Genomic DNA, 22,034 nt, shown 5'->3' on the forward strand with positions numbered 1-22,034 from the left:
AAACATTAGTTTTATAGGCTTGGTCTGGAAATGGCCATGGTGTTTTATGAAGCATGGGAGAAAGCAGACTGTAGGCTAATGCATATAACATAATCCCATTTCTTGTCGGTTTCCAGATTTTAAGGAGAAAACATAGATGTGTGTATAAATTTTATATACTCATGTTTAAACATAGAGAAAGATGTGAAAAGATGTACATTGTTGGTTTTCTCAGGGGTGGGAATGGAAGACAGAAGGGGCCATTACTTTTTCTTTATATTCAAGTTGTATCATCTGACTTGGTTATAAGCGTGTATACTTTTTATTTTTGATCATTCTTTTTTGAGTAGGTAATATGTTCCCATGGCTCAAAATTCAAAAGAGACAAGAGCATACAGTAAAAAATGTTCTACTCACACCATCCTCCAGAGGCTCCAGGCTCCCAGGGTCTATCCGCTTTCTCTGCATCTTTCAGTCACATACGGAGATTTCTGTATGTGTGCGTGACACAAACACTGCAGACTGCATTTTTTTCACTTGACAGTTTATCTTCGATGTCACACAGTCTCAGTCAACTCAGGCTGCTGTAACAAAATACCAGACACTGGGTAGTTTAAGGAACACAGTTCTGGAGACTGGAAGTCCAAGACCAGGGTGCCAGTGTGGTCAGGTCCTGGATGAGAACCCTCCTCCTAATTCGCAGATGGACATCTTTTTGTGGATCAGAAAGCAAGCTCTCTCTGTCTCTAGTTACAAGGGCACTAATATCATGAGGGCTCCACCTTTATGATCTGATTATCTCCCTAAGGCCCCACCTCTCAGTACCACCACTCCGGGGGTTAGGCTTCAAGCTACTTTAGAAGGACACAGACGTTCAGTCCGTAGCATGTATCATATCCATACAGAATGGGCTTTCTTTTCTATGGCTGCATTTACTTAACCAGCTTCTTCTTTGTTTTCGTTTTGTTTTTTTGGTGGGGGAGGTAATTAGGTTTATTTATTTATTCTTGGAGGAGGTACTGGGGATTGAACCCAGGGCCTCATGCATGTTAACCATGTGCTCTACCACTTGAGCTATACCTTCCCCCCTAACCAGCTTCTTACTATGGGGCATCTAGGTTGCTCCCAGTCTTTGCTCAAATGACCCATGCTGAAAAGACTATTTTAAACTTTTATTTTAAAATTACATCAGATCATGCCACCCCGCTACTCAAAAATCTCCAGTGGAACCTGATCTCATTCAGATCAAAAGTGAAAATCTTTCCAATGGCCTACATGGCCCAGTGGAGCCCACAGCCACCCCACCACCTCTCAGCTCTGGGACCTCATCTTCAACCATCACCTGTGCCCTCCGCAGTGGCTGATGAAGGTCTCCTTGCTGTTTCTCAGAACTCTCCACCCTACTGTCTCCACGGCTCACTCCTTCAGCCCCTGCAAGGCTTTGATCAGACCTCAGCTTCTCAGGGAGGCACCCCACATTTTAAACAGCACACACTTCAGTATTTCCTATCTAATCCATGCCCCACCATTTTTTCCACAGCATTCATCACCTTCTAACATGCTATATAATCTTCTTATTTATTATATTAGCTGTCCTCTGTCTTCTCCAGCAAAACTGTAAGCTCCTTGAGGGCAGAAATTTTTGTCTGTCTTGTTCACTGACGTGTCCCCAGTACCTCCAACCTAGGAATTGGCACACAGGATGAGCTTAGTGAATGTTTGTTGAATGAATAAATATAAATGAGCAGCATATGGGTGGCAGCATCTTTTATTACACACCTACTTTTGACAATTAGAGTGTATTAAAGTGTAGGAAAAAGGAAAGGCATGTTGTATTTGGAAGAAGAAGCAGGGGAGTCAATACAGTCACTGTCTTTCGAAACAAGATCTATGCATATAGCCTAGCGCATACTTCATGAGATTTGTTTCGGTCACTTTATACACACATCTCAGGCAATCCTCACAATAACCGGTGGGTTAAGTACCATTGTTACCCTCTTTTAGGGCAGAGGGAACACACACACAGACTGGTGCGGTGATTTGTCCAAGGTCACGCAGTGGGAAGGGGAAAGAAGCCCAAGCAGGGACCCAAAAGCAGGCAGCCTGATTCCAGAGCCATGCTCGTACCTGCTCAGCTCAACCCAGATTTCCACTTGTTAGTGCAAATGAAATCCTAGAAGGCCCCTCATAAGTCACTAAGATCCAAACTCCTTGACTTCATTTTCACAGGTGCGCACAGCATCAAGAGAATCGTGCCCGATCCAGGCTGACAGCCCACGGACATTTAAGTACCTCGCTCAAGGTAACGCTGCTGTGTGCCGCGGGTTTGAATCCAGACGGTCCTCGTCCCTAACTCACCTAGCCTTCAGCACCCCAGCACACTGCCGGCACGCGGGCCAGGATGAAGGAGGGCTGCGTGCAGTAAAGCCCAAGGAGGGCCCAGGGGGTTCTTTGTCCCCAGGGACTCAGATCAGCCACCAAGGCTGCCATGCGTGTACTCTGCAAAGTTTGACTTATGAGGTTCTTTCAACAGGAAGTGTTGCCGGCTCAGATCTCACCTAGATCAGCCCGGGGTCTGGGAGTTCTGGAAGCCACATCAACAGGGCATGAGATAGATAATACTAGGGCCAGCCTTGAAATGTTATCTGAGAGGAAGCTGACCACCACCCTCCGGACCCTCATAGTGCTGAATGATGGGCAGTGTCTGCACACGCTAGGCCCCTGAAATCCACTGACTACTGCTCTCCACCTCCACCGAGACATCATAAATCATAGTTCCATCTGGGTGGTGCATCCTTTCAGGGCAGGGGGTGGCCAACATTTAACATGCTAATGACCCAGAGCAGGCTTATGAGTCTCTTGAAGCTTCCTGTTTGCACTCGTGAAATAAAGATGAAGCATGAGGGCGATGGCTGTTTGTGGGTGGCTGCCTAGGGTTTAACTTACTTAAAAACACCACCAGCCTGAGATCTGGGAGACCAGTGTTAAGATGATATCAATTACTTTCTGACAGTTAAGTGATATCTCGTGGAGTCTCAGTATTTTCCATCTGGAGGGTGAGGGACTGGGACAAGGGCTGTGAATTCGAGCTCAGTTGCACTCTGAGCTCTGACCCTGGACCCTTCCAGGCCAGGGGCCCCCCATTCCTCACTCCGGCCACTGTCAGAGGCAGGCCAAGCCTGCGGTGTGGGTCTCAGAAAAAGCAGGGACAAATTTAAAACAAAGCAAAAGATATTTGGACAAAAATACTGAGGTGTTCCATGTGGAAAAACATCTGAACTTTTTTTGTTACATTAATTTGTGATTTTTACTAATGGTGGGAGGGACACCATAATTTTTTCCTGTTTTTAACCTTCCCATTGGATCCTGTTCTAAAAGTACAGGGTTCTGACTTCCTCCCTTTCTCTCTCCCTCCCTTTATTTGAAAAGATTCCTCAAAACCTCTGTGTCTTGGTCTCCTACTTTCAAAAGGGGAGCAGTTGCCCAGAGTTACTTTTTAATGGTACACATTTACATGTGCAGGGAAACAAATCGCTCACCATGAGGGCAAAGAGGTGTGTGCAAAGGTACTGGGCTCAGCGTTGCTTGTAATAGCAAAATAGAGGAAAGGAACTAAGTGTCCGTCAGCAAGCACTCGTTAAACCCGCACCTCCACGCAGAAGAGCACTGGGTGCCCTTAAAGCAGCGGCAGTAGGTCTGCCTGTGAGGAACGAAACATCCCCCAGAAACCATTTCTAAACGAAAACGGCAAGATGCAGAGTGATGCCTGCTAAGTTCCCATTTGCGTTTCTTTTAGAGAAACCTATATCCACATATCCGGGTTTACACATGGAATACTTCCAGAAGGATAAACAAGGGACTGTTCCCAGCGGTTGCCTCTGGGGATTAGCCCAGGCAGCCTGCGAGGAAAGGAAACTTCATGTTCATTCTGTATGCTCTTGGACTATTTGATTTTTTTAATCACTCACATGCAGAGCTGCTATTTAACTAATCAAAAGGGCTGCATTTATATACCATACTGTTGTCAATATTAATGATAGAAGATAAGGAAAGACCATCATCTGTCCATACCAATTAGAAAGCATTCATTCACTTAAAAGACTGATGGAGCATTTACTATGTGCAAAGCGACGTATCTGGCCGGGCAGAGGTGCCTGAGAGCGGCCGCTTCCTTTAGGAGGGCGCGACAGGCACCAGCTCAAACTCTGGAGGGAGGCGGAGTAGACTCAAGGTGCATCAAGGATCCACCACTTCTTTGCTGGGTGGCTGTGGGAAATTCAGGTCACCACCCTGAACTTCTGTCTCTTTATCTGTAAGATCAGTATATTTAAACAACTGACTTCCCTTCACCTTACCCCTAAAGAGCTGCGATGAGCACTGAAGAGGGTAAGGCAGGTGAGATGCCCAGCCCTGGTTCGTATTAGCAGTGATGACGCAGGTCGTGGTTATGACAGGCATCTTTCTCTAGCTGAGCTCCAGCCACCTCTTCTCTCAAAATCAGGAACCTCTTAGTTCTTGATAACCCACTATCCTTCCCCACCCAAACAGACTATATGAACTCAGGAATGAAGACACAGAGAGTAAGGGATAGTCTTAGTCTTAAGAAGCTTAGAAGCGGAATCTAAACTAAGCCTTGTAGGATAAAAAGGCAGATTCAATGGGGGTGGGATCCTTACAGAGGAGGCAGCATGGCTGAAAGAACGAAGCAATAAAGATGCCTGAGGAATGGCCAAGAGCCCAGTGGTGAGGGTACCTCCATCCCCGGAGGCCAGTGGACCCGTTGGCCCAAGGTTTCAAATGCTGTGATGAGAAGCTTCCAGAACAAAGTAGATACTCACAGCTGAGGAGCAATGGGAAGGACACAGCACAGAAGTGATGAGGGTGAGAGCAGTGAGAATGGAGCCGAGAAGACAACTTGACAGGCCTCAGGACGTGGACCACCTAGGGTTTGGTGACCCTTTGGATGCTTAGCTGGGGAAGGTGAGGAAGACAATGAAGACAAACTCCAGAGTCCTGGTTACCACGATCGTCTGAGCTCTCCAGAGCAGTTAGAGGGAGAAGCGGGGGTATATGTGAGTTTGTGTAATGTTGCCAAACACAAGTCACCCTTTTTGTTTTCCTTTCCAAACTGTCAGGAGCTCTGAGCCAGCTTCCCTTTAATTCATCCAGTAAATATTTATCAAGCACTTATTCTACATTAAGGACTGAGCCATGAGCCAGCAATATAACAGTAGAGAAAGTACGGTGCTTGATCTCACAGTCTTTAAAATCTACCATGGAGCCCAGGCAGAGCAACAGTCAATCACAACCATGCTAGGTCGGGAGAGTTCATGGGATGTTGGGATTCCAAGTCGGGGTACCTACTCCAAACTTGGGTGGCAGTAGAGGCTTAGGAAGTGACTTCAAAGCTGAGAACAGAGAGAGAGGCAGGATTTAATAAGACAAGGAGCCAGGAAAGAATATTCCAAGCAGAGTAGACAGCAAACATGTTGGTCAGAAGGTCTGGAGGAGGTGCAGTATGGCTGGATAGAGGTTGGGAGGTGGGGAGTGGATGGAAAAGAGGCCACAGTGGGACCAGATCTTGATGTCAAGTTAGGACCGCCGGCTTAGGCATCACTCTCGGGTCCTTCTCTCATAGCACCAACCCTGCCCCGGCAGCTCCAGTGGGCACACTTGGGAGAATTGTCTCTGGGCACATGGGCCTGGGAGTGTCTCCCCAAAGTCTGTGCAAAAGCATGAGTCTGGCCAATGAGTCAGAACCAAGTTTGGATTTGAAAATGATGACTTTGCTTTTATATCAGATTTCTAAATAGGGAGGGTTTTTTCCAATCCCATCAATGTCATGTGCTCTGAGTTCCCCCTTTCACTCTTTCTTTAAAAAAAAAAAAACAACAAAAAAACCCAAGGTGGCAGGGTATAGCTCAGTGGTAGAGTGCATGCCTGACATGTGTGAGGTCCTGAATTTAATCCCCAGCACCGCCATTAAAAATAAATAAATCTAATTACCTCCACCCGCCAAAAAAAGTAAACAAAAATGTCCAAATTTGATTTAAAAACTATAAATCCACTGCACCCAGTGTTCACAGAAGCACTATTTACAATAGCCAAGACATGGAAACCACCTAAATGTCCATCAACAGATGACTGGATAAAGAAGTTATGGTATATTTATACAATGGAATACTACTCGGCCGTAAAAAATAATAAAATAATGCCATTTACAGCAACATGGATGGCTCTGGAGAATGTCATTCCAAGTGAAGTAAGCCAGAAAGAGAAAGAAAAATACCATATGATATCACTCATATGTGGAATCTAAAAAAAAAAGACAAATAAACTTATATATAAAACAGAAACAGACCCACAGACATAGAAAACAAACTTATGGTTACTGGAGGGGAAGAGGGTGGGAAGGCAAAAACTGGGAGCTCGAGATTTGCAGATACTAACTGGCATATATAAAGTAGATAAACATGTTTATATTGTACAGCACAGGGAACGATATCTTGTAGTAGGTTATGGTGAAAAATATGAAAATGAATATATGTATATTCATGTACGACTGAAGCAATGTGCTGCACATCAGAAATTGACACAACACTGCAAACTGACTATACTTCAATAAAAAGAAAAAGCTATAAGCCCAGAGATCCAAGAAGCTCAGCAAACCCCAAACACAAGAAACATGAAGAAAACCATAGGAAGGCTCATTAGTGATAAGAGGGGAGGAGGGAAGCATCAGGCAAGAAAAGACATCACACACAGAGCAACAAAGAGGAGAACAGGAGACTTCTCCTTGATGGAAAACATGCAAGAAGACAGTGGAGCAGCATCTTTAAAGCACAGAAGGAGAAAGACCTGCCAACCCAGAATCCAGCAATAAAGACTTTTTCAGACATCCCAAAGCTGAAAGCATTTATTCACCAGCAGACCCAGATGGCAAGAAATGTTAAAAGGAAATTCTCCAAGCAGGAGGGAACAGATACCAGGGGGCAATCGGGAACTACACAAAGGAACAAAGAGCACCGAGAAAAATAAAAACTGTTTTCTTATTATTTATATCTCTTTAAAAGATATTTGACTGTTAGAAATAAGAACCATGTAATACAGGGTTTATAACATATTAGAAAGTACAAATGTATGACAGCTTAGCACAAAGGGTAGGAGGGGAGAGGTGGAAGTTTACTCTTCAAGGCTCTTATATGTGAAATGATAGAGTATCACCTACAAGTAAATGGTGATGAGTTAAAGATGCAGACTATAAACTCAAAAGCAACCACTAATAAAAAGAGTTAAAGCCAACACAGAAGTCCATTTTAAAACATGCCAAAAGAAGACAGAAAAAGAGAACTAGAGGAACAAAGAACAGATGAGACAAATAGAAAGAAATTGCAAAATGATAAACTTAACTCTATCAATAGTCAAACCTACAGAAAAGTTGCAAGAATAGTTACAGAGAACTCAGGTATTGTCTTCATACAGATTACCACTTTTTAAAGTCACTTTACATTTGCTCTATCACACTCTACATATGCAGATTTCCTGAAACTTCTCAGAGTATATCGCAGGCATCATGCCATTTTACCCCTGTACACTTTCACGTGTTTTTATTCCCTGAGAACAAGGACCTTCTCTTACATAACCACAGCCAAGTTACCAAATCCAGGAAATTTAACAATGATGCAATACTCTCATCTTAAAAAAAAAAAAAAACCAAAACCCAGTACATTTCATAATTTCATCATTGCCCCAATTGTGTTCCGTAGACCAACTTTTTCCCAAGTCAGGATCTGGTCCCCATGGCACATGGCACTGAATGGTCCTATCTTTTCAACAGGCAACTGCTCCTCAGCCCTTCTTTGTCCTGCTTGACCTTGACATTTTTGAAGAGCACAGATCAGCTGAGTTGTCTTTGTTGTTTGGTCTGGTTTGGTGTAAGAACATCCTTTAATTTGTGGTTCTCTGATAATTTTTTTTTTGTATTCTAAATCAGATCACAATGCTGTCCTCCTTCCACGGCCCCTGTGGGAGCCCAACACTTGCACTCCAGTTAACTGCATTCTTACAAAGCCTTTCCTGAATTAAGAAATCAGTCCAAGGAGGGAACATATAGCTCAGTGGTAGAGCACATGCTTTAGCATGCACGAGGTCCTGGGTTTAATCCCTAGTACCTCCATTAAAAAAAAAAAAGTTAAAAACAATGCAGAAAAAAATATGGAAATTAGGAAAACTAAAAAACAGAAAAAGAAGTCAGTCCAAGTCTACTAAGTTAATTATATGTGAACTAGGATCTGAATTCTGGCTCCTGGTTTCCAACAGTCCAAAAACCATACTGCTTCCAGCTTAATAACAATCCAAAGTAGAAATTATAAGTAGCAAGAATAAGAAATGCATCAACATAATATAGTTTCGCTATTTCAATTTTCTAAAATGAGTGATTTTGTAGAAGGAAAGTGAGGCTAACTATAAAAATAAACACTCAACTATTTCAAATGAATAACGATTTGAGGAAGGCAGTTGGGACAATAAACTGTGATTCAAAAAGAAAGAAAGGAAGAAAGAAAACCAAACAAAAAAGCCTTTCCTGGTCTGGCCTCTGCCTTCCTCTCCACCCACATTGTGCTCCAGCCACCAAGAAGCACTAGCTTGCTTTCCAGCTGGTTCTCACCTCAGGGCTGTTGCACATGCCATGCCTGCTCCCGCTGCCATCAGCCCTCATCCTCCTCTCTCAGTTCACAACCACCATCTCAGAGGCCTCTTCCCTCCGCCAGAGCCAGGCCCTGCCACTTCTGATTTATTTCCCTCAGCGCACTTCCCACCAGCAGAAATCACCTTGTTTGCTTACCAGCTTTCTACTGAACTGAAAGTCTTGGAAGGGCAGGAATCTTGTCTGTCTCGTTCACAGATGTGTTCTCAGCACCCAGTATGGTACCAGGCATATAGGCTCTCAGTACACACTTTTGGAAAGAATGAATGAATGGAGGGACGGGGGAAGTCAAAAAAAGAGAACGAGAGAAGGGGAAAGAAACGTATTTCAGAAGAAAAGAAATACCAGTGACATCATTTAACACCTGTTGAGAGTTTTCCACGCGCTCAGCATTCTTCTAAGCACTGTGTGCTTGTATTAACTCATTCATGGGGCAGTCAGAGTCTTAAGTCACAATTCCTGAGACCCTAGACTCTCCATCAGCAAAATGAGGAAGACCTGACACGCTGGGAAAATCTGCGCAGCTAATCACAGCCTCTGAGGGACATGAGGAAGGATGTTCAGGTTATCAAAACAGACTTCTACAGAGGGTGAGAACCGTGCAGATCAGCGGAGACCAGTCCTGGGTCGCCACCGTGGTGCTGGATGCCTCGCTCTCCTTCCGGGGAGGGGCCCTTAGGGTCACGGCAGGGGGCTCCAAACACCCCATTTTTACCATACGATCCTACCTCCAGGACTGAGAAAATATGCCAGGAAGCAGGGAAAATGAAGGAGGAGCCCAGAGCAGTGGGGATGAGGCTGGAGAACGCGTTTCCCTGCTGCTTCAGGCCATCCTGGAGGCCAGGCTTCTCTCCTGGCCCTGGTTTCCCCAAACACCCTATGGCCTCCAAGAGTTTTCCTTGCTGACGCCAACTCGAACTGGTTTCTGTGTCTGCAGAGTGTCCGTTGATGTGGGAGGGCTGTCGTCAATGGTTTGGGGAAGTCCCCACCTAAGGGTCTCGGTGGGAAACGGAGAAGTTGAAAATGTCACTCACTTTCCTAGCATCCCTTGCAGCTGAGATGCTCGCACACATGACCCACGTTCAACCAGTTAGACGTTATGCACCATGAAAAGGGGGCCGAGGGAACTGGTTTCAGTGGTCACTGGCTGCAGCCGCATCTTCCACCCAGCGTGGCCAGTGGCAGCGGTGCACAGCGGGGCCTGTGTGACGGCAGTGGCGTCCCTGCCCGGCTCGGGCTGCACCGTCACACAGCCTACTCCTGGGACGGAGGCCTCCCCCCGACTGTCGCTGCTCAGTACCTTGTGCCCGCTCCCTAGCTCTCCTGACACATCTGTGAACCACCTGATGGGATTTCAATAAATTCCCTTCCTGCTCAAGTCAGCTGAATTGGCTTCTGCGGGCTGCAACTAAGAACTCCAACGAATCCAGTTACTTTCCGCAAGGAAGAAATTCAGTTACTGATTCAAGGATCTCAGTCTTGCCTGAGTTTCCCTTACGAGCCTATTTCTTGCCTATTACGAGCCTCTCCATGATCCCTCTTCCCAGCCTCAAATGAATACCGTCCACTGAGCCCAAACAGCGAGAGCCAGACTGAGGTCGCGCCCTGGGGCAGAGAACCTCCCGCTGGACCTTATCTTTCGGGCTCCAAATATATGTTGCAGAGGCGGCTGCTGGCCCATGTCCCACCCTTGTGTGAATCAGGAAAAGCCGTGGCCGTCAACTGGGGATGCCTTGTGTGGGAGTAGCCTGCAGGCCATGAGAAGGCCCTGGGAACACAGCTCCTGCGTGGCCCCCTGGGCTGGGGGTGAGGAGAGTGCACTCAGCACATGGACTGAGTCTTTATTTGGTTTGGATTCAGCAGGAAAGCCAACTTGGATGGCATGGGCTTTGTAGAAGCTTGTAAACTGAATGAAGCACAGAATCTTAGTGGTCTGCCACCTGGATTCCACAAAAGGGTTTCCAAGGTTGGGGGGGGGGTCTTGAAACGCCCTGAAATTTTATATAAAACATGTGGGGACTTAACATTCTTCTGGAGAGAGAGTCTGTAACTCTCAACAGCTTGCCCCAAAGCTCTGTGTTTTCTGCCACATACATACACAAATAACAAAATGTAAGAAAACCACCGGTATGGTCTAACCTTTCGGTTTACAAATCAGGAAGAAACAGAAATGTTCAGAAAGGTCACGGAGCTCATTAGTGGTCCAGTCTGAGTGAAAATTCAGGTCCACAGCTCAAATAATAGAACTCTTTATGCTTGAGGGAGTCAGCGCAAGTTGGCCCCAACAAAACATCATCCGGAGAATTCCACCTTGTCAGGAATGTCCCAGAAGTGGCAGCAAGACCTCAGAGAGAGATGTCCCCAGGACGAGCGATGCTGTGCTTCCAAACATGAGGCTCCTGCTGCCCCAGGCCCCTTGCCCAGACGCATGTGGGCCAGAACAGGCCTGCGGTGGTGGCAGAGCAGATCAGGGGCCACTAGGGATGAACACTGTCCCCCTGCGGCTCCCCCCACTGTCTCCTGTCCCACGCACGCACACTTGCAGGCACCTGCAAGGGGCCAGGCAGAGACGCAGGAAACCTGTGGGCTGGAAAGCCACAGGCTGCTCAGCTAATGCTGTAAAACAAAAATTTTTTTTCAAAGTCCTAAAACCCACACAAATATGCTCGGCCCTCACATTACTACCAAGGCTGTGTGTGGGTGGGATGGCCTTATACAGCCACACTCACCTTTCTCAGACAAGGCCTCCCCTTCTTGGGTGCCTGTAAGACTCATTTCATTTCATCACTTTTAAATTATTGGGGACAGTGCCACCAGTTTCCCCCGATGGCTTACTTCCAGGATATCCTAGTTTCATTAAAAAAACAAACAAACAAAAACTTAGGAATTACCATAATAAGTAGGAATCACGGATAACACAGGGGCCAGGCACTGTAGTAAGCACCTGACCTTATAATTTCATCTTCACAGTAAGGATAAATACTATTACTGTCCCTATTTTATCGACAGAGAAACTGGGGCCAAAGAGAGTAACTTGCTCAGTCACAAAACTTGAAGGAGGCAGAGTGAGGATTTAAATCCAGGTCTTTTGGATTCCAGCTTCTAAACTCTCAGCTGTTCTGCTATGTTAGGCAAAACTGCACTGAGGGAGAGAGGGTGCTGGTTGGAATCTCTGAGGATCCATGGTTTTCCTCCGCCCTCTTCAAAAATTGCACAAATCGAGAAGATGCCCATCTTAAGTTCTAGATCTCCTTCCGGTGAGAATCAGAGCTTCAGAGACTTCGACTATTAAATCCAGAAGAACTACAGAGATCATCTCTTCTAAGCTCCTCATTTTACAGGTGAGGACAGAAAGGTCCAGAGAGGGCAAGCCACACATGCAGGACACACAGCTAGTTAAGTGGTCCCTTGACTTCCAAGTCCAGGAAGCCATCTGCTGTGCTGATGTCTCCAGAGTGGGAGACTTCTTTCCTTTTTTTATTCTTAACCTCATGTTTCAGCTTTATTTCCTTTTTTTAGTTTAAGTATAGTCAGTTTACAATGTTGTGGTAATTTCTGGTGTACCAGAGTGGGAGATGCTTTATCCATTGTTGTATGAAAGATGATTTTAGGGGCACAGAGATGAAACTTTAAATAACATGGATTCTTTTAACGAGAAAAAATATTCCCTTTGACTTCTTTGGTTCTCTGACTAGTTTAAGGATAGTCTGGTTTAGGGGTGACTATGTCTAACAGCTCTTTAACATTTGTTGAACCCCCTTTTTCCTCGAGACAGAATAGACCCTTGGTGGAAAAGCAAAGTATAAGTATCAGCAAGAATATAGGAACATTGTTTTATTTCTTTGGGTTTTTGGGGTTTTTTTTAGGTTACCCTCTATTTATGCCAAGTGATTTAAGTTTTCCACTTATACATTCATTTAAATTTCCATTTAAATATATGTATTTAGGTTAAAGAAAAATTAAATCCAAAGAAAAATATTAAATGAATACTTTTCGCTTGCTATAACACAGAGTGACTTCAAAAATAATTTCAGTGAAAACACAACGTACATGTAACTTCATAATCACTTGTTAAGCAAATGACCCAACATTAGAAGTAAAACTTGAAAGCACATGACTCTAAGCACAGTGTGTTCATGTGACTAGGAAGGGAGCATACTACCTGGAGGGTCAGCTCCACGCTCTGTGACTCCCGCTTCACCGCAGCCTGCCCCCTTCCCTCCCAGGGGCCCCCGGGGAGACAATCACGCCACCTCGGAGGAGTGTGACCCGAGGCCATTACAAGGACAAGGGAGCTACGCAAGGCCAGCGCGCTTTGAATGTGGGAGCCGCTCGCAGCCATGGAAGAGGTGCGCCGCCCCCTGGTGGACAGTTTGGAGAATTACCCCTGGTGTGTCTGTGAGGGCAAGCCTGTTAACTCGCGGCAAGTAGCACCTTCCTTCGTATTATACGTTGGCATATATGTCAACATAGAAATACATTGCCTTTGAATTTCACTTCAGGATATAAAGGAAGTGTTAAAAAAAATGCTTGTTACAGAAAGGGGTGTGTGTGTCTGGCAAGGTTGAGAACCACCATCCTAGAGCGATTAGACCCTCTCCCTGCTTCAGCCCCACGGAGACCACAGAACGAAGTGTTATTTCCTCTGCCTGACTGGACTCTCTGGTCTTCTTCCGTCCAAATTCTGCCTTCCACCGGGCCCAGGCCTCCCTCCCTCCAGCTCACAGCCGTCTCACCCTCCTGCTCTCGGCACACTTCCCTGGATTTGAACCAGCGCCACCACACCTGGGCCTCACACAAGTTACTTAACCATCAGAGCCCGGGCTTCCAGCTGTGAAAAATGAGTGCCTACACCCGCGGCCGGTGCCGTGGCTCCGAGAGTCCAGGGCGTGATGCAGGTGAAGCACTTAGCATGGCCCTGGCACGGAGTCTACGAGCCATAATGGCAGCTGATGGCGGTGACAGCCAGTCTCCCTTCCACCAACCCCTCACCCCCAGTTTTACTTAGTCTCCATCGTTGTGTATGGACTGATGAAAACAGAGTCAGGATTTTCAGACAACACTTAACCACACTCACCAAGCTGAGAGGGTCCTGAAGACAAAATCTGGAACTGCCACCCATCTCAGCTAAAAGAGCATTTCCAAATTAAGAGAAAGCAGATGATGAATGAATGAGGAAGGACGTGCCCTCTCATGGCACAGTTACCTAACTTGGGAAGAAAAGCAGATACTGGAAATGGAAAGCAGAGGACCACAGTAATTTTCAAGGAGATGGAAAAAGCCAACAGTTAAACTGAGGCGGGGGGACAGCGATGCCTGGAAGACACAGTGGGAAGGGTCAAGAACATGAAACACAATAATGCTTATTACTTAAGACAATTCCCAATACAGGGTAAGCAACTAAATAGTTTCCTATAGGTGGAGAGCGGACCTCACTGTCAGTAAATTGCCTGCTGTGGTCGTCAAAGCAGCTAACTGAAGAGCCCAAGTAGGGAGAGGTTCTCAGGTTTAGAGCCTTCTGAATTCTGATCACTGAATACAGTGCTGAAGTCATTAGAAACTAAATAGAACCAGCAACAAAGAATGTGTAGCAACATATACTTAATGAGCTGCAAGTGGCTCTTCTAATTAAGAAGTCTAATATGTCACTAGTTAATGGTCACAAAAAGTACACATTGAGGGGTTTATGTTTCAGGGAAAACAGTGGCAGCTTCTAAAAGAAGCTGTTAAACCAGAGGGTTTCAAGGTAAGTTTTTCAAATCAGACAAACTTCTCATCAGATTATAGACTCTTGTCTCTTAAACACTTCAAGTAGTTTTCGTATCGTTTTAAGCAAATTCCAAACAATACCAACCACAATATTAAGAAGAGTCTGTTAAAGAACAGCTTTATTAATACAAACTATTAATACATACACACAAACGATAAAGTGCTAAGAAATTCAGATATCGAAATTGTAGCAAACAGGTGGCAATTCAACATCCAGGGTTGACAGAATGCTCGAGGGAGACTGCAACAGATCTAGAAAACAGAAATTTCGAATTCAGTATCAGCAAATCCTCGTGTCTTGTCAACAGAGACAGCTGTCACTTTTAATCAAGAATTCATGTTTTTCCCTTTGTCTAATCAATTCTCACCCCTACCCCATCTACACACACAAACACACAGACCACACACCCACTTACTTCTTGGAATGTGGCTATGGTCCCAGAATTAACCTTCATTAGGAAATAAATCCTAGAAGTACCCCAAACTCTATCGTTCTTAGGGACTCAAGTAAAAGCCAACAATTATCACTAGTGTGACTTAAAAAACAGCTTAAGTTATTCCATCAGAACAAACAGAAAACATACTGATGACAGCCTCTGACCACCAGTCAGGACCAAGACCTCAAACCTTCTGCAGTAAGGTTTGCCCATCTAAGCTACTGCACGGGTCTTGATCCAGCGTTAGCTTTGGATATAACTTAGAATTCTTATTCCAACCAATTTTACTACAGTTCAGCTTATAACCTTAGAAGTTATATGCTCACTTTCATCTTGTGTTCCTTGTATCTAAGACTGTCCAGATTCCAGAATGACTTCATTTTACTGGGCATTATGGGACTAAAAAGCACTGTGAGTTGAGAATAGTTTTCATCATCCTCAAATCTTACCCCTGTAATTTGCAGGATAGGAATTACGTGCAGGCTAACCTTCTGCACAACTCCATCCCCACAATAAAGAAGTGTGATGGCACAGACTGTTCACGGCCCATCTAGAAGGGGCACAAGTTCACTTACTAGACTCCCACGGTGGAGGAGGCATCTTCAGAGGCGAAGGGGGGCCCAGGTGTAACAGCTGTTCCAAGTGTCTCTCCTCGTCCAGCATCATGAGAGGCACTCCATTCAAGGGGAGCTGAGCGATCTGGTGCTCCTCAGGCAGGTCGAAACTCTCAAAATCTGCCGCAGAGAGAAAGCACTTTGTCAGGGCAGCGGTCCTTAGGGTGGTCAGTGGACCCCTGGGGGGTCTGAGACCCTTTCCCAGGGCCCATGACATCAAACTAATGTTTTCATCATAATATTAACTTCTCCCGCCGTGTTGACATCGGCAATGGTGGACAAAATTGCTGGGCTCTGGCACCCAACAAGGCCGTGGCAATAAACTATTTTGTAGTCACTGTATTCCTCACTGCCAGCCACCTGCAGTGAAAGATGCCTGCTTCACACAGTAGGACCGCTTTACCATCTGTGGTAAAAAGTATTGATTTTATCAGTTTCAACCCTTGAGAACGTGTCCTTTTAGTATTCTGTGTGATAAAATGTGAAGGACGCCCTGAAACACGTCTACTGCCTACTCAGGTATCATGCTGTTCTCAAAGGAAAAAGATTTGTGCGATCACTTCATTTGCAAGCTAAGTTAGGGGCCTTATTCCTGGACACCATTTACTTGAAAGAACTGAAAGGCCAGCTGTGGTTACTCGGACTTGGGTGTTTGTTGCCCATTTTCTCCAAGGAACGAAAACTGTCTGTCACTTCAAGGGAAACAGTATTTGTTGCCAATGATAAAGTTTACGATTTCAAGACAAAAAAAAAAAAAAAGACAAGAACTTCAGGAAACTTATCTGTAATTGTTACCTTAACAGCCTCCTAATACTGAAGACTTTTCTAAAGAGCTCAGTGATTTTATGACTCTGCCTTTGATCCTGCATATTCAAACATTTTTACATTTGTATGACCTACATTTCCCAGCGAACCAGTTATTTCTAAATGATCAATGTGTGATAAATGCAGGATAAAAGATGTTTTCGAAGTGCAAAACGGACCAATGGATTTTATGGTCAGCATACACAACACTCACCGAGATGGATTCAGATTCCACAATATAACTATATATTCAGAAACCACCACCTGTTGAGTTTTAGTTTAATAGCCAAGAAATCTATCCATACTTACCTGAAAAGACTTAAAATGCTTCTCTTTCCTAACTACTATCTGCATGAGGCCAGATTTTCTTCATCCATTTCAACCAAAACAACAGATTGAATGCAAGCTCTGCTGTGAATGTAGCTGTTTATGTTAAGTCAAATTAAGCAAATTTTCATAAAAGCATGCCATTCTTCTCATTAAATTTTTTTATGTAAGAAAAAACTTTAAGCCATGTACATTAATGTTGGCTTATTGTTTTTTTAACAAATAATACTTTTTTTCACTTCTCAGTTTTAATTTCTAATACAGGATATGAAAACAACACACAGAAGTTCTTTGGGGTCCTAATTTTTTAAGAGTGTAAAAATCCTAAAACAAATATAAGAATCACTGTTTTAGGCGACGTTTCTTCTTAAAATCCAAGTGCAGTACTGCTTAGGAATTATGTACAACTGATTTTTCTCGACAGTAATAAAAGATTTAAATATTGAGTCTTGCCTCTCTCCAAAGAGGTAAAAGAAATGAACAAATTTCTAGAAATATACATCCTGCTAAGACTTAATCATGAAGAAACAGACAATCTGAAAAACTGATCACTAATACTAGAATTGAATTTGTAATTTAAGAAACTACCAGCAAATAGCTTAATTTAAGCATTTTCTCAAAAGCTAAGAACAAAGATGGAGGGAGAACTGTAATTTTCTCAAGTGTGTGAAACGTCTCTAAATCCTAAATGCTAAGAATTAGTCTATTCTTGTTCAAGCCTGATAAAGCGCAGAATTCAAAAAGGAATAGATTTGTGACTACTTAATTTAAATCACTGAATGGTAGAGATAAACATCAACTGACAAAAGACCCCGGAGGAAATGGGTGTGCAACATACAGGGCTGACTTCCTTTACCCACAGAGAGCCCTTTGCACACACACAGTATAAGAAGGTCACACAATCAAGAGAAAACAGAGATGCAAACAGGAAATCTAAAAAGAAAAACCAATTAGGCCAATAATCAAAGATGCTCAGACACTCACATACCCCAATTGAAAACATGAGATACCCACTACCTTTCTGATAAAGATTAGAGTTTTAAGACATTTGCAGTTAGAGGAGATGGGGGGATGCGGGCACCCTCACCCACTGTAGGTGGCTTCAGTCCTCCCCGTGTGCCCTCTGTGAGCCCCGCAGGGCCAGACTCTGCCTTGGTTCCTGGTCACTCCCTGACCATCTTCTCAAGAGAGGCAGAGTCTAAGGGGCCATGTGAGGAAGGACAGACAGTGCTATCTCTCACCACTTCCTGCCTGGTATCCCCAACCCCTGATGCTCCTATTTGGGAAGGCAACCCAGCATTCTCTCTTTTCTCCAACACAGCACATTATCGTCCTCTTCCCTGGCCAAAGCGCGTGAGTCTACCTCATTTTCCTGAACGGTCATCATTAGAATGGATGTACCGCATTTTATCAACACTTAATCACACACCTTTAAGACCCAGCAATCCTCCTTGAAGCTTACTCTCCAGATATACTCACAAATGCTCAACAAAAATCTCAGTAATACTAAGTGCAGAATTGTTTTTTAATAAATGAAAGTCAGAAATAACCTGCATGTGTGCTGGTAGAATGACTAAGTGCTCTTTGGATAAAAAGGGCAAAAAAATCCAACTCGGAAATCTGAAAAGCCCTGTGTGATCTGCCCCATCCCCTCGCCAGCATCATCCTTTCCGTTTCCCAGAGCAACCCCATCCTTTCATCTGCCTCAGGATCTTGGCACACACTGTTATCTGGTACAGCGCTCCTGCACTGCCCCACCCCTTCTTCACCCAGTTGTCTCCTTGTATCTTTGAGGATCCACTTGGTGTCACTTCTTGAGAGAAATTCCTGCTCTTCCAGGCAAGGTTCAGGTCCCCAGCAGCCCAGGCCCCGTTTTTTCCCTTGTTCACACTCAAAGCGAGATGATTCCTTCAGCGCCTGACTTTCCCTCCAAATCCCATGCTGGGGGGGTGGGGGGAGGTTAGTTCTTGGTAAACACTGCATCTCAAGCCTAACAGTGCCTAACTCACATGCAGTAGCCTCTCCTCAAATGGGAGTAAATTAAAGCTTGACGAGCTGGTTCTATAATACAAAATATTTCAGATACATGTAACAGGTTGAAGGAGTGAAAAAGCACGCATTTTCACTGACCGTGTGGATTCTTCAGGCATCATTCAACTTGACAAAAAGCCTACTTCCTAAAAGGCTTGCTAGGAAGACTGTCCACTTTAGCCCTGTTCAGCATTAGTGAACACATCTTACTTCCCCCAGGTGGTAAGCTTGTGGGAACAGGAACGATGTTCTCCACATCTTTGCCCCCCCACCTTCCCCTTTGGACCTAAGATGATAACTTACAGATAAACTCACAAGTATATTTGCTCAAAGCAACCCAGACTCAGACGGCTTTGTTCGTTTTGGGTCACGTGTCGTATTCATATGTGTATCAAGTTACAGCTGAATTGGATCTTAAGAAAAACTCAAGGCTAAACCATTTGTGCGACCCCAAAAGACAATACCTAGTGGATTGAAGGGAAAGAATTTTTCTATCTCTGGATAGGTGTCATCTGAGGCAGGAACAGAGCTTTTTGCTTTCACGGTCTTCTCAGTGATCTATAACAAGCCAAGAAAACATGCTTTAGTGATGGTGGAAGCCTTGCCTACTGATCAGTGCAAGAGATCGTAGGGCTTCTTCAAGACGTGACTGGTTCACCACAGTTTAGATTTTTTCAGCTTCATCCTGACTTCTAAGAAACCATAACCCTTAGTTACACGCTTACACACAAATACAGGTGAGCAAGTAATTCTAGTGATCATGGCTCAGAAGTGAAGTCTGTGATTTAAGTATTAGCACCTGTTAGCCTAAGTTACCAAGAACACAGAGCAGAGTTAACTCAGAGCTAATCAACTCAATCACCCAACCTCACAGAGGAGAAAACGGACATGAATTACCCAGAATAGAAGCTAATCCTAGAAGCCATTTTTGGCTGTTGGAAACGTGATTTTCCATTTGTGTGTCCATCGGTGTTACCTACATTATTTGGTTAATATTAAAAAAGAAAAAAACCAGATTGTGTTCCTCAAATACACACACTGAATAAGAGGCGGCAAAAGACAGCTGAGGACTTCGGAAGCCCACCGTGGAAAACTCCCTAGTCTGGAATTGGCAGGTAGGCAGCCTATGAGGGTGGTGGGCCACACAAAACAGAAGCCTGGGTGGTCTCAATTCATTCTTACCTCACACGTGCACACCTAGAGGAAATCCCTACGGAAGGTTTCCCACACTCTCTCACATTCTCATTATTTTTGCCATATCCTTGCAATACTTGTATTTAACATTTCTCTTACTCAACTCAGTTTGTTTTTTTAGAAAACATCCTTGTCCTAAAACCACACATCTAAGTCAAGTATTAGTTGTTTCTTCTTAATACACAGTAAACACAAAAACAAATATTCAAATGAAGTGGTAAGCCACACGCTGAAGTCACCTTTCATAGCCAAGTCCTCTCAGTCTGGGCTGCACTGACGTACAGCTTGTACAACACAGAGATCAACATGCTAGCAAGTTACCGCCTAAAAAGCTGGTGCTTGCTCTGGAAGAGGGGGAGGACAGTAGCTGCATCTCACCTGTTACATGAGCAACGTGACCTCTTGCAGAACACCCTCCCTCCCAGTCTTTTTTGTACTTTCAGTAAGTAGATACTACCAGCCAATCTGCTTCAAGACACTCATTAAGGACAGGTGAGGCAAAAAATATTCACCAGCTGTTTTTTGAGACTTCTCGTCTCGAGATACAGAGAAGTCCACGATACCATACGATTCTCTTCTGCTAATCTATGTTAGCTCGTCTATGTTTCCTTCCATTCACACAGGAGAAAGGTAGGATGTCATCTGAAGAGTCAGAAGAGCTGAAATGAGCGTTTTTATAGCCAACACTTACCTTTTTGGTAGAGAAGGTTGTCTGTATCTGTTTGAGGGGTCCATTAGTCTTTACTGATTTTTCTGTAGCTCTGTTGACAGTTCCCAAAGCCTTTCTGGCAGTTTTAGGTAAGGCTGGTGGAGCATCAAACATTTTGCCAACATGTGGTGTTGAAACCTGCGACCTCCCGTCCAAAGCTTTGACTGCTAAAGAAAAAGTCTTACCGTAAGATTACTCCACAGTAAAACACCTGTGCAGCTTGAAAGCTGACTGTGCCCATAAACTTGGCCTCATTTTCACTCCCAAAATTAACCCCCAGTTTTGACAGTGGCAGTCATAGGCCTAATAGTACTTCAAGTCGGTACCCTCTTAAATAATCTCATTAAGATACTGAAAATGAGAAAGAGATCGGTAACACGCTGCACCAGCAGTGCTGGGTAAACGACTCCAGTAGCCAACAAAAGCACATGAAATGCCTCCCTCCCAGCTCCGGGCCACACCCACCGCTGATTCACAACACCTGTGCATCTGACCGCCGCCTGCATACTTACAAGGCCCAGACCCCAGCTTCAGCCCGTCCTTAGGAGCCACACGGGTGCCTGGTTCTCCATTTTCCTTATCAACAAAGATCAGAGTTGCCATTCCGGATTCCTAGGGGTGTGAAATACTCATCAGACCCTGGGGGTTAGGGAGGATGAGAAAAGCTAAGGTGTAGTAGAGACCCGACTTTCCGCCCTGGGCACGCCCACGCAAACAAGGACTAAGCAGAGAGAGAAGCCCGATCTTGAGCCAACGGGCACTTCATCCAGCGTTTAACTCTTGAAGTCTGCGTCAGCGACCCTAAATTCCAAAAGAGTTGGCGGTTTGGGACTGGCACAGGCCCTGGTGCTCATCGCGGGTCGCGGACGCAGTCCAAGGCGGCGGCTCAACCCGGCTCGGTGGGAAATCCCAGGCCCCAGACCCCCAGCCCTGGGCCCCCGACCCCTGGTTCCCGGCCCCCACCCACCGTCCGCCTCATACCTCGCCGGACCCCGCCGGCTCTACTACGCGCGCCGGCTGTACCACGCGCGCCCTTTCCTTTCCACTCACCCACGTAGGGAGCCGCAGCCACGCTCTCCCAAGACTCGGTCTCCAGCGGGCGCGCCGGACTCCGCGTTTAAACCACAACTTACGCTCCTATTGGTTCATCCGCCCAGGAGGCGGGACCGGGGCGCGGCGGCGTCTCCAGGAGGAACCAATGGGAGGAAACCTGAGCTCCGCCCCGAAGGCTTTTCCCGGGAAGCTTGTAGCTTGTTTCCCGGGAAGCTTGTAGCTTGTTTCCCGGGAAGAAGAAAACCAAACCCGCTGACACCTTGATCACGGATTTCTAGTTGTTTTCTGACCTGCTCTTCACAGAGATAGAAGGCGAGTAAGTATGGTCTCGAATTCCAAGAAATAAATAATAATAATTATTATAATACCAAGATACAGAGTCATAGTGGGTTTTGTTTTGTTTTTTTCCT

General features: G+C 45.0%; 1 protein-coding gene and 1 long non-coding RNA gene across 7 annotated transcripts in view; one reads left to right on the forward strand and one right to left on the reverse strand.

Annotated features, from left to right (window-relative positions):
• Positions 1-2,888, forward strand: part of LOC140691009 (uncharacterized) — a 73,419-nt gene extending 70,531 nt beyond the window's left edge. For all 3 annotated transcript variants that reach the window (XR_012066457.1, XR_012066454.1, XR_012066453.1), the window contains one exon: positions 2,209-2,888. This is a non-coding gene — a long non-coding RNA (uncharacterized lncRNA). The remainder of the gene's footprint in view (positions 1-2,208) is intronic.
• An 11,669-nt stretch (positions 2,889-14,557) lies between these two features.
• PTTG1 (PTTG1 regulator of sister chromatid separation, securin) lies at positions 14,558-21,743 on the reverse strand. Of its 4 annotated transcripts, none has more exons than XM_072953579.1 (6): positions 21,622-21,743; positions 21,084-21,183; positions 20,554-20,735; positions 19,133-19,226; positions 15,468-15,626; positions 14,558-14,707 (listed from the first exon to the last, which is right to left on the reverse strand). In XM_072953579.1, the coding sequence occupies exons 2-6, from the start codon at positions 21,172-21,174 to the stop codon at positions 14,628-14,630; spliced, it is 606 nt and encodes a 201-aa protein (XP_072809680.1). In that variant the 5' UTR covers positions 21,175-21,183; positions 21,622-21,743; the 3' UTR covers positions 14,558-14,627. The 4 variants fall into 4 exon arrangements, with proteins under 4 accessions (XP_072809680.1, XP_072809673.1, XP_031529024.2 ...); XM_072953572.1 differs by having other exon boundaries at positions 20,554-20,738; positions 21,622-21,740; XM_031673164.2 differs by lacking the exon at positions 21,622-21,743 and adding an exon at positions 21,539-21,561 and having other exon boundaries at positions 20,554-20,738.
• Positions 21,744-22,034: the final 291 nt, after the last annotated feature.

Source organism: Vicugna pacos, chromosome 3 (genome assembly GCF_048564905.1).
Source record: "Vicugna pacos chromosome 3, VicPac4, whole genome shotgun sequence".
In the NCBI taxonomy this organism is placed as follows: domain Eukaryota; kingdom Metazoa; phylum Chordata; class Mammalia; order Artiodactyla; family Camelidae; genus Vicugna; species Vicugna pacos.

Bases quoted from the DNA above. Each gene is read 5' to 3' on its own strand.
- PTTG1 (XM_031673164.2), bottom strand. The intron at 19,227-20,553 runs GTAAGTGTTGGC...GGCTTGTTATAG, and splicing joins CAACCTTCTCTACCAAAAAG to ATCACTGAGAAGACCGTGAA. The intron at 15,627-19,132 runs GTATTGTCTTTT...TCTCTGCGGCAG, and splicing joins CTTTCCCTTCAATCCACTAG to ATTTTGAGAGTTTCGACCTG.